We start from the raw sequence: 12,094 nt of genomic DNA, 5'->3' as shown, positions 1-12,094 counted from the left end.
TCATTCTGTGTTGTGATGCATAGTTAAAAGATCACTTTGAGTAAACATATGCAGTATGTGGCATATGTCTACATTGACTGGGATTTGGGCAGCGTTAAGTGAATCTAATGGGATTAGGAAATACGTAAAATTCAGAAATGGTTTTGTCCTACTCTCCTGTCTGCTCAGCTACAAAACATTAATTGCATAGTCTTGGCAATTAGGTTGAGTTCATGCCCTAGAGAGAGCGAGAGAGAGCATTTATATACTTGGAACTCATTTGATTTTAGCCTGACAAGAGTACTGTTAGTTATGTAAGTCTGAATATAGTAGTGACTTCTCTAATATCACTAAGCAAAACTTTAAGGGTTCAGGAAGTTGAACTTGGGTTTCCTGCACTAATCCCAAACTCCCTGGCTTTTTGAACAGTACAACAGCAAAGCACTCTAGGCCACGGTTCCAATTATATCACTGTAGTTATGGTCCCTTAAAGTTTTCATTCCAGTTCTCTGTAGTTGCTTCTCCTTTCCTTCTTGCAAAATTGACTGGCACTACCTTTTTTCTTTTTGTAATAGTATTGTAACTTCTAGTGGTTAGATCAAGGGTGCCTAACATTTTTTGGCCTGACAGCTGCCTTGATTATTAGCCATGCCTCTGAGGGTTGCATGTCTGTGGCGGATGTAGCCATCATATGTATGTGCATGTACATACACACACACAATCAGCACTTCCAGCCCTCCCCACTGGGGTGCAGCTGATTGGAAACACAATCTTTAACATTACACAGAAAGGCAGTTTTCCTGCCCACCCCCATTCCAGCACTGGGGTGGAGGGAAATGCTGCTTTTTCTTTTTTACTCTTAAAGAGCAGTCAGGCTCTGTCTCAGCACTGTGGTTCTTCGGACAAAGAATAGAGAGAGAAAAATCCTTTGGTTCTTTTGGGGTTATCTCTTAAGCAGCAGGCATATATACCTTTTAGCAGATCTTGGTGGGCCAGATGCAGCCTATGGTCCATGAGTTATCCACCCATGGGTATCGCCAGGATTTTTGTTAGGGGGGAAGAACATCAGATTTGTATTGATTATAGGGGGCAGCTGCCTCCCTGCCCTCACCCCTGTATCCACCCCTGTTTTAGACAGTGGACTTACCCAGTGTTGTGGAAGGATGATACAGTCCAGGGTCACTGATTTTAAAGAGCTTGCAAGAGGGAGGAGAGGCTGAAGAATGAGCACACATGGGATCATAGTTCAGCTACCCTTAAAGCAATGCACTGGCTGTGTGAGAGCTACAATTGTGCCCCTCAATTGGCCTTGAAGGCAGCTGTTAAAGACTTTATTTACTTCTGGGAATTAAGGGGCCTAACAGTTGTAAGAATGATACTGTAATTTTGAGCATGCTTGTGTTTTTATTTACTATTTACTGCTATTGTGGAATATTTGTAATGATGTTTAAATTAAATGATGTTTAAATTATAATGTTTACCATCCTGGATTGCTGCTTGGTAGGACAGGCAATAAAGAAATAGAAAGAAGTGCCTTTCTGTGTAATGTTAAAGGCTGCTGGATCTGTTTTTCATGTAGCCTAATGACAAGCTCTGGAGAACTCAAAAGCTTGCACGCTGTTTTGTGAAATTTTGGTTGGTGTAATACGCAATATAAAACAAAATCTTTATTTGGATAGCCAGCTGCAGTTTTGTTACAGAATCATGTGTATTAGAAGAGGCATGTTGCACACAGATGTGGAAACAGTTGCATCGCTTATCACATGTGGAAATTATATTTCTGATTAAGGACTATTAAGCATATCTAATTAAATGACACTAGCTATTATCTTGCTCTGGTGGAGCCAAATTGAGACAAAGGATTGTACCAGTGCAGTGGTGTTTAGGATAGAGAAAGTTAACCGTTTTCTCCGGCATTTCTTGATAGAAAGCTATTGAGATTGTCTTTCTCAATATTGAACTTCAGTATTGAAATATCCATTACATGAACCAGATTGTTTGAGAGAGAAAGAGAATCTACAAGCGTAGGTTGGCTAGATTGGTCATGTTTTAAGTGTCTCATACTGGGAGTATGAAGGACATTAATTTTAAGGCTTTGAACAGGGAGCTAAAAATAGGTGGTTGGATCCACAATTGCGTGAACGGGAGGTCATTTATACTATGGGACTTTCCTGCTCTGTCTGTTCCCCCCATGTAACTGCTAGTGTACACGAGAAGCATTTCCGGGTGGTTGGGATTTGTTATTCCAAGCTTAATTTCTTCCTCATTTACAGTGTGCAAAGTACCATCAGATGAAATTTTTTAAATGGCAGAATAACAGAATTGCAAAGTTGGAAGGGACCCTGAGGGCCATCTATTCCAACTTCCACAATGCAGAAATCCTGTCCGCAGCTGTCTCTGGGTGGGCTTGAACCACCCACCTTCTGGTTAACAGCCAGACGCACTGACCCATTACACCACCTGGAAAATTTAACCCAGGATTATAATATGAAGGCCAAACAGATAAAACACATGAGAGTTATGGGTTCTAACATAGCTCCCTCTTCCACATATTATCTCACCTTTGTTCATTTTCTATTCTTATTGCTTTGGATAAATGAATGAGAGCCAGAGCACAAAATCTTCCAGAAAATGTTGTAGAGAGAATCTCTAAATCTTTGTTTCCTGCTAGGTGATCTGGAAATAAGCTCCAGTTCTGCTCTAGAGCAATAAAGTTGTTTCCCCAAAACTTTCTGCATAGAGTTTCATAACAGGTGAAGGTAAAAAGGTAAAGGACCCCTGGATGGTTAAGTCCAGTCAAAGGTGACTATGGGGACTATTGGTATGCTTTCAAACTGCTAGGTTGGTTACCTTTTTAGTTTGATTACAACTGGCCTGTTGTTTCCTTAAATCTTCATATACATAGTGCTTGGCTATGTGACTATGAAGTGCCATCTACTGGTGATATTTGACTTTTTAAAAAATGTGTGATATTTCATGTCATTAATTTTTAATTATATGAAATCAAGTAATGCACACACACACATACATATTTGCTTTACAGGATCAATTTAATTGATTAGCTGGTTCAACTGTGATGGAAGACCAAAGGGTAAATTTTAGAAGTAAATTACTCCTGTTGTCTGAATATAAACAGATATAACACAGATATTGATGAATATAATTGCTGTCAGAACTCTGCTTATTACTGATTAACTGACCATGCTGGGGAAACCCAGCCAGATGGGTGGGGTATAAATAATAATAATAATAATAATAATAATAATAATAGTCTCTCTCCACTGCCAGAGGCAGTAAGTCTCTGTATATCATTTTAGGAACCACAGAGGGGAAGAGTGCTGTTGTGCTCAGGTCTTGCTTGTGGGCTTCCCATGGTCATCTGGCCAGTGGCGTAGCATGGGGGTGCAGGGGGGGCCAGCCGCACCGGGCGCAACATCTGGGGGGGCGCGCTCGCGCTCTCAGCTCTCTGCCCCTACCTGGCTCACTCACTCTCTCTCACTGCAGTGCTGGCTGTGCGAATCTGATCCGAGCCGCCGGGTCGCCGCCCACTGTGGGGGGGGGTGCCAGGAGTGCGGTGCGGAGAGAGAGCGAGGGACTATCTGGGGGAGGGACAGTGCAGCGGCCGCCCAGCGCAGCGCTGAGCGCGGGAGAGAACCACACCAGCCCAGCCAGCAGCAAGAAGAAGCTGGCAGCGACGGCAGGTTAGGGGTTAGGGGGCGCAAATTACTTGCCTTGCCCCGGGTGCTGACAACCCACGCTACGCCACTGCACCTGGCTGTGAAAACAGAATGCAGGACTTGATGGGCTTTTGGCCTGATTCAGCAGGCCACATCTTGTGTTCAGAAAAACTCACACATAAAGAGAGCAAGGGAGTGATATTTAATACTAAGATTGATTGATTTTTTTAATAAAAAGTTTGAAAAGTGTAATAATGTATATAATATTTTTGTTGAAGTGATTTTTTATATGTATATAAAAAGAATGTTTTTTAGCTTTGTGGATAGATATATGGTTGTGGTTCCTCACCCTCACCATGTGTTACCGGTTTTTTTTTTTGTCTTATTCACAATTTGCCCTTGCACTGCATTGTTCAAACATATATCATTGGGTGCAAGTAGTACTGAAATGCAGTTTTGCCTACCTGAGTCTCCTGATCTAATATAGCTGCTATGTTCAGGCACAGTAATGACTATTTCCTTTGTGCCAGGACTTTGACAGACATTCTGACCAATAATTTTAACAAACCACAATATTATAAAGAGATTTGCAAGATCCATCACTCTAGCCACTACAGAAACTGTCCCGGCAAGCAAATCACTTTCTCATCTCAAGTAATTGAATGTAAATCTTGTATTTGCCACACAGCATGTTGCACTACCATGGAATTCTGAGAATGAAGAGCAGGTCAAGCAACATGCCAGCATTGCAAACTACCGTAATAAAGATCTCACGTTAGAGCTCCCAAACACCAGGAAGTGCATGTAATGTTTAGACCTGGCCTTGCAGTATGGTATGTGAGAGGTAGGGGGAGCACAAGATCACAATGCTTAGACTCAACCAATATCATTACATCTGAGTCAAGCCTTAGAATCTCATATCACTAGGATCATAAACCCTTTAAATAGCCCTAAATGTTAAAAAAAAAACCCAAAGAGCAAAATAATCCTTAAAGAATGTCATTACAACCTCACATTATCGCAGGCATATTACTTGGGAGAAGAGTATGTTTTGTGTACAGATTGGCTATTTTCAGTAGACAAGATTTTAACCTAATTTTTACATTAAAATATTTAAAGCATTTATTTGCACAAGTATTGTCTTGCAGTCTTAAGATACAGTAGTAAAGCACCTTTGAAGGTAAGCAGTTTAGCTAGACAGCAGTAGAACAATTAGTAAATCCTTACTGCAGTAATTATAGATAGCTTCCTGACCCTCTTATTGTTAGGTTATGGTCAAGGCCATCTTCCAGATGATAGAAAAGGAAATGGCACTAGAAAAGGAAATGTCTACCCAATCAGCTTTCATATTTGGTCACAAAGACTGCAGCAACATGCACTTGCTTTGAAGTTAAGTAGTACTGAAACTTCTACCACCTGGGAAATAATTAAAAAACAAGAAGTTCCCATTGCTTTATGAGAGGCTTCCAAGGCTCAGTGTGATATCAAGGACAGCCCCTAAATCCCAGTCTCCCCCAACTGGGCGCTTTCCACATGTTTGGTGTGTGTCCTCTATCAGTCCAAGCTAACCTGGCTATGCTGGGTGAAGGTTGATGGGAGTTGTAGTTCCAAACACCTTCGGGGCACCAGATTGGGGAAGGCTGCTTTAAAGTGTCTTGGGACTTAGTTGTTTTTATACTTCTATACCACGATTTTCAACACGTGTGAAAATAAGCTGGGCTAAGTGGCAATTCCCCACCTGCACCCCAAGAAAGCAGGTGCTTAATTCCTGATTTGTATCAGAGGGACTGAATGAGCAGAGAACACATTGTAGTAACTACTGTCCTGCCCCATGATTCAGGACCAGAACAGAACATTTAGTTTAAAATTTCTGTTTTCCCTCTTTGTGTGGGAAAGACTAATATAAAACTTAGCTCTCAGCTGTTTATCTTATTAACATTCTGCAAATGGATCTTCAACGAAACTAAGAACAGGTTTTTCATGCCTTTTTAAGTACCACATCTAGCTTTTAAGAAGCTGGATAAAAGGAAACATAAATGTTTTCTAGTGGGAAAGTATAACTCCTACTTGATAATTGCACAATTACGTAAAATACCTTTCCCCCCTCCCGCTTGTTTCCAGGAACTCATAAGCCTTGCGTAGATGGGAATCGAGAGCTACCAACTGATCTTCTGGCTGGTTTCCAGTAAATGGGCATGGATTCTTCAGCCAATACTGCAGATCTGATTGGCTGGCCAAATAGTGCAGGATCTGCAGTACTGTTCAGAGATTAAAACCTTCGAGCATGTTTTTACTGCATGTCCTTGTTTATTGAGGTGAAGTTGTTGCTGTTGCTGTTCTGTATCTTTATTTCAGATTTTGTTGCGATTTATGTGGAAATTGTTCAGTTTGGTTTTGTATTTTTAAATGTTTAACTTACTGTTTATGATTACTTTCATTATGTTGTAGTTCTGTATTTTTTTTAACGTTGTAAGCTGCTTTGAGCATGGTTTGCACTGTGGAAAGGAAGCATACAAATAAAATTAGGGATGGTTGGATGCCATGTTAGTACAGGTGCACCTGAATGACAATTATTTGATCTTTTATCTAAAAGTTGGGCACCAAAGAGGCAGAATAAGCCATGAGACAGAATAATCAAATATACTTTATTATTACAGAAACAGAAAGGTCAATTAATTGCTGGGTTGCTAACCTTTTTGGTCTTGTGCGCACATCTAGAATTTTGAGAGTGCCTCTGACACTATCCCTCTGGTGGTTTCTCCCCCCCCCCCACTGTGCTTTTCCATGGCATCTGGGTAAGTGTTGGATCCAGTAGAATTAAATGTGCATTATTTTAGACAGTATCCCCCCTCTCCCACACCATCAAAATTAAAGCTTAACAGTAAGTAGACTGCTGAGTAAAAGATTTGGTACTTGCCAGCACCACAGAAACTTTGACCCAAGCCAAAGCATGGATCCTCATGGATTTTACACAGGAGGACAACAAAGGCAACAACAAATCACTGACACTTATGTGGACACAGAGGTGACCTATGATTTGATAGTGGCTTTGAAGGAGTCCCTTTTAAAAATGATAAGCCCTTGAATTCGTGTTTTGGAAAGCAGCTGACCTATGGTGTCTATGACTCATGTCAATGGAGACTGATGTGGTCTATGATTTGGTAGTGTTTGGTAGGAGCAAGAATGATATGCCATTCCAAGAAGAGGTGTTTTATTGAGTCCAATGTGTTTGAGCTCATGCACATTTGCTCTTTGGCACTCTGTATTTCTCCTGATTCCTGCCCTGGCCACTCCATTTCCCTCCCTCCCCTCAAATATTGTAGTTCACTCCCTTTTATCCTGTCTTCCCCCCTTTCCCTCCTACCCTCTCAGTTGCTCCACTTTCTGTTCAGCTATTGATCTGAGCCTTGAAAAATATGTAGAGGAGATGGGAAAAAGGGTCACTCTTCCAGCTTAACTCCTTTAGCTCCACATACTTCTCAGTGTGGAAAATAGGTACCCCCCTCCTCAGTATTTCAAGGAAGGTGAGCTTTGAGGCTTCATGGGCACCTCAAAAGTGTCACAAGGACCATGTTGGCAACCCCAGATATTCAGATTGGTCTAGCACCAACTATATGGGTAAGTGGTACGAAGGACAGAGGGGATCAGGACATTAATAATAATAATAATAATAATAATAATAATAATATGATAATAATTTATTCAATTTATCTACAGCCCTTTACCAAAATACCTTAGGGCAGCGTTCAACACTAGAAACATATTACAAAACATCAATGGAAAAAACATAGTAAAAAGTATACCGACAGACAGGCTAATGGTAAAATAATTACAATAATAACAGACGTACAGAGTGAGAAGGGGCAATGTGCTATGAGAAGACTGGAGAAAGATGGATGGCAATAGGCACCCAGCTGTATGTGCAGGATCAAACTGGGGTTAGAGATTAAATTCAGATGCCTAAAGTAGCATAGGTTACTGGTTTGCTTGGGGAGCAGAAAGGACGGAAAAATCAGAAAATTAAAGAGGGAAAAGAACCCGGAACATGGTTGTTATCAATTCCCAGGGTAGTCAATATGTTGTCGTCTAGATATAGTTTGACTCCATCTCCCATCAGCCTTGACCATCGGACATGTAGACTGGAGCTGATGGGAGATGGAGTCCAATAACATTTGGAGAGCACCACATTGGCTACCCCGACTTTTCAGCACTTGAGGGAGGATGCTGTCCTGTAGATCCTTGACCAGTCTGCAATAGAGTAACAGGGGGGAAAGCCTTTTTGGGTGAAGGCATAGAAGAAGAATTCAAGGTTGCAGTTTCCCTTGGAACCCTGATGAGGAGTACAAAATAATAAAGAACCAGGGAACAAGGTAGGAAGGGTGAGCAGAGCTAACTAACTTGACTGAATGAGCATGGCCTGAACACTGCTTTTAGTTTTTTATCCTTTTAGAATTTGGTTATGAGAGGGAGCAATTTCCCTAGATATTTATTTAATTTAAAGCACCTGTAATTTGCTTAATATTTAAAAATCTCTAAGCAGTGTACAATATTAAAAACATCCATTATCATTAAAACAAAAAATTCAGCCTAAAGCTAATAAAACTACAGTATAAAAGCATCTAAAACAAAACCAATAATGCAGGGGATAAACAAGGAGGAGAGCATTTAAAACAGTAGAGGCCTACCATGGATGACAAGTGCAGAACTGTGTGGGGTGTAATAAGGGGTCCTGTTTGAAGGGAGAACATTAACCTTGATGGATGATAATGGGCATTACCTGTTTCCTGGTACTTGCAGTGCCTCAGGAATGGAGCTTCCTCTAGGCCAGGGCTCAGAAACTAATTAAAAGGTGCCACGCGTGTGGCGCTGTGGGTTAAACCACAGAGCCTAGGGCTTGCCGATCAGAAGGTTGGCGGTTCGAATACCCGCGACGGGGTGAGCTCCTGTTGCTCGGTCCCTGCTCCTGCCAACCTAGCAGTTCGCAAGCACGCCCAAAAGTGCAAGTAGATAAAGAGGTACCACTCCGGTGGGAAGGTAAACGCCGTTTCCGTGCACTGCTCTGGTTCGCCAGAAGCAGCTTAGTCATGCTGGCCCGGAAGCTGTACGCCGGCTCCCTTGACCAGTAAAGTGAGATGAGGGCCACAACCCCAGAGTCGTCCGCGACTGGACCTAACGGTCAGGGGTTCCTTTACCCTTACCTTTAGGCAAGAAAGGAAGGTGTTTTCCTTTTCTGGAGTTCTCGTCACTTCTGCTGTAGAAGCTAATGACTGATCTTGTTCTGGCTCCCTAAAGTATCAGCTTAGTTCACCTTCCCAGACAGTGCTGAATTTTGTTTGAGTCAAAAGTGCTGAGATATAATTAAAAGAGTGGTGAGGTTGAGCTCCTTGGTAAGAATTTAGGGGATTGTTCTGTGTGAGAGAGTGGCTGGCAGCAATGCAGTTCATTGTTAATACTGCTGGTCAGAGGTGAAGCTTGTTTGGATTCCTAGTTTTAAAAAAACAACTCTTCTAATTATCAGATTGCAACAGTCAGTCGCCTTAGACCTCATGCCAGAACAAATCCATGGCTCTGTTGCATGTATTAATGTTCTTAATGTTCTCTTGAGTTGCAGGCAGACTGGTTGCACTTTGAAATGTTCATTACCTACTTAAATAAAATGCTTGAGCATACAGTATGATTCATGTTAGAGCAGGGGCTTCTGTCTTCACTTTTAACTCCCACCCACCCAAAGCACAATGAGCACAGCTAATGGCAATATATTATTTCCCCTCAATTTTTAAATCAGGTGGTTGGAAATTTCTGCTGGCAATCCCAGAAATTGGGCATTTGCAGGGCCTGGCTGCCATCCCATGACCGCTGCAGCAAAGGGACATTTTTTTCCTGCCCCTCCCCTTACAACCTGAGTGATGGAGTTGTATAAACCCCAACGCTGCCAGTCAGTGATTAGGACTGCAGTCCAATTTGACTATCCCTCTGGAGATTTAAAGTGGTTTAGGCTGCAATCCGATATACACTTACCGTCCAATTTTAACTCAACGGGGATCACTTCTGAGTTGACATGCACAGGATTGCACGGTTAGTGATGTTGGATTTTTAAAAAAGGACTCTTAACGATCTTCCACACTGAGCCCTCTCCTAAAACTACAGCTCCCAAAATCCTAAAGCGTAACAAACCTGTGAATGACTGTATTCCCTCCCTCCCCCCATCCCCAAGGACAGTTGCGGATTAGCCTGAACACATTACTGCAGACGTTAAGTGGCATTTAAAGCGGGTTGATGCTTCCTTTACCCATATGCGCCTACCTACGAGTAAGCACCATGGGCCCCAGTGCGGCTTTGCCTTGCGTTACCCCAGCCCGTTTCTGAAGCCTGCGCGGCCAAGGCATCCCTTTGTCTCCGCGAAGCGCGCAGGGGGCGGAGCCCAGCCTCGGCGCCTCGCGCGCATTGCTTCGCTCCGGAGTTGGGGGCGAGTCTTCCTGCTCCGCAACTTGTTCCCCGCGCTGGCCTGAGGGGGCGGAGCGTCCTGCAGGCCCCACCCTCCGGTGGCCTTGCCAGCAAATCCCCCCCCCCCCCCGGTGTAGCCGAGGATCCAGGACACGCGCCGGCTGGCTGGCTGTCGGCGGCGGCGCACCTTCCCGGATCTTCCTTGGAGCTTGTCGCAGCAGGCGGGACCGCAGGAGGGAGCGAGCCCCCAATGCGAGAATGGCGTCTCCGCCGGCTCGAGAGCTCACGCAGAACCCCCTGCAGAAGATCTGGGTGCCTTACAACAACGGGCTGCCTGCAAAGCACAGCGCGCAGCGAGGCGGTAAGCAAGTATTGGCGGGCAGATCTCGGGGCGCGTTGGCTTGCGGGGACACCGGAGTTGCATCAGCCCGGAGCCCGCGAGGGTGTGTGCCGGGGATTGAGGAAGCAGGACGTGGTAGCGGAGGCCTCTCGAGGGGAACGAGAGGCGATGCAAAAATCTTAACACCTCAGCAGAAAGAATAGGAAAGCCGGCGTCTTCCGAGGAGAGGCGGGGTAGCTGGATGACCCTCCCTCCCGCTGGTGCCCGGAGTGGCTGTGCTCCTCGCTGCCGGAGCGCGGTGTCCAACGCATGTCCATTAGGGTCCTGGAGAGGCGCAGCTCAGAGGGATCGAAGCGATGCCCTCTGAGTGCCCGTTATTCTTGGCGCAAGGGCTTCGCGACTCATACAGGCTCTGGAGAGATTTGCTAGCTGCCATTCACCTTCTGGTGGGCTGCAGTAAAAAGTACATAGAATGTGTTTCGCCTTAAAGACCCTGCCAATAAATACTTGATAACGTCCGCCTTTTGGGAGGAAATCAGGTGGTTTCTCCATACTCTTGACATCGAGCCCCTTTGCCAAGTGCACTGCCCCCCTGTTTCTCAGTCTCCCTGTACCCCAGCTTTCTTGCACGCTCTTTGCTTTCTAGTAAAAGAAAGAAATAAAATAAAATAAAAGCTATAGCAGGAGCAACATGAACAACAAAAAAAGGCAAGGGGGAGATAAAGGGGGAGGAATTCAGCTTTTGACAAAGTACCTCACCAAAGACTGCTGAGTAAGCCTAGCAGTCAGTGAATAGAAGGAAAGGTCCTCTCATGGATCATAAATAGGTTACGCTGCTGGAAGCAAAGAGTAGGAATAAATGAGCAGTTCTCTGAATGCAGTGAAGTAGAAAGTGGAGTCTCCCAAGGATCGATATTGGGACCTGTGGTTTTTAACTTACTCATAAAAGATCTAGAGTTTAGAGTGAACAGCAGTGGGCGTAGCCAGGAATTTTTTTGGGCAGGCCTTTTGTTAGGGGTGCAGAACCTCAGTTAGCTATGTATTTTTATTGATTATGGGGGGCATCTGCTCCTCCCTGCCCCCCTGTGGCTACGCCCATGGTGAGCAGTGAGGTGGCTAAGTTTGCTGATGATACTAATTTTTTCAGAGTCCTTAAAACAAATAGAGATTGCAAAGAGTGCCAAAGGGACCTCTCAAAACTGAGTGAATGGGTGGTAAAATGGCAAATGCAGTTGAATGTAAACAAGTGTAAATTTACACATGGGGCTGCTGAAAATCTTAGTTTTACGTACATACTCTTGGGGCCTGAACTGGGGTTGGTGGACCAGGAACAAGACCTTGGGGTCTTGTTCAATGTAGTAGATAGTTCAATGAAGATGTTGACCCAGTGTTTTGCAGTGGTGATGAAAAAGGAAAATTCCTTGCTAGGGATCATTAGGGAAGGAATTGAAAAAAAAACTGCCAGTATCAAAATGCTGTCGTACAAATCTCGGGTATGACCGTATTTGGAATACTGTATAGTTCTGGTTGCCTCACCTCAAAAAGGATATTGTTGATTGGGAAAAGGTTCAGAAAGAGGCAACTAAAGTGATTAAGGGGATGGAGGGAAGGTTGCAGCATCTGCGACTTTTTGATTTAGAGAAAAGGTAAGGTT

General features: G+C 43.8%; 1 protein-coding gene and 1 long non-coding RNA gene across 6 annotated transcripts in view; one reads left to right on the top strand and one right to left on the bottom strand.

Moving 5' to 3' along the window:
• PFKFB4 (6-phosphofructo-2-kinase/fructose-2,6-biphosphatase 4) overlaps positions 1-12,094 on the top strand; it is a 70,399-nt gene that overhangs the window by 20,408 nt on the left and 37,897 nt on the right. For 2 of the 3 annotated variants that reach the window (XM_082211971.1, XM_082211970.1), the window contains exon 1: positions 10,244-10,461. The exons of the other annotated variant lie outside the window; for it this stretch is intronic. In XM_082211971.1, the coding sequence (XP_082068097.1) occupies positions 10,359-10,461 (103 nt within the window). In that variant the 5' untranslated portion in view covers positions 10,244-10,358. Of the gene's footprint in view, positions 1-10,243; positions 10,462-12,094 lie in introns of those variants that run through there. 3 annotated transcript variants of the gene reach the window in all.
• Positions 3,256-10,202, bottom strand: LOC309526080. 3 transcript variants are annotated; one of them, XR_014216641.1, is made up of 4 exons: positions 9,675-10,202; positions 8,434-8,627; positions 3,751-6,151; positions 3,256-3,358 (listed from the first exon to the last, which is right to left on the bottom strand). It is a non-coding gene; the product is annotated as an uncharacterized lncRNA (long non-coding RNA). The 3 variants fall into 3 exon arrangements; XR_014216640.1 differs by having other exon boundaries at positions 3,751-8,627; XR_014216642.1 differs by having other exon boundaries at positions 3,751-8,627; positions 9,960-10,013.

Source organism: Podarcis vaucheri (assembly GCF_965113315.1).
Source record: "Podarcis vaucheri genome assembly, chromosome: 2".
Taxonomy (NCBI): Eukaryota; Metazoa; Chordata; class Lepidosauria; order Squamata; family Lacertidae; genus Podarcis; species Podarcis vaucheri.
Note: the sequence above shows the minus strand (reverse complement) of the source record. Positions and strands in the feature narration are given on the sequence as shown.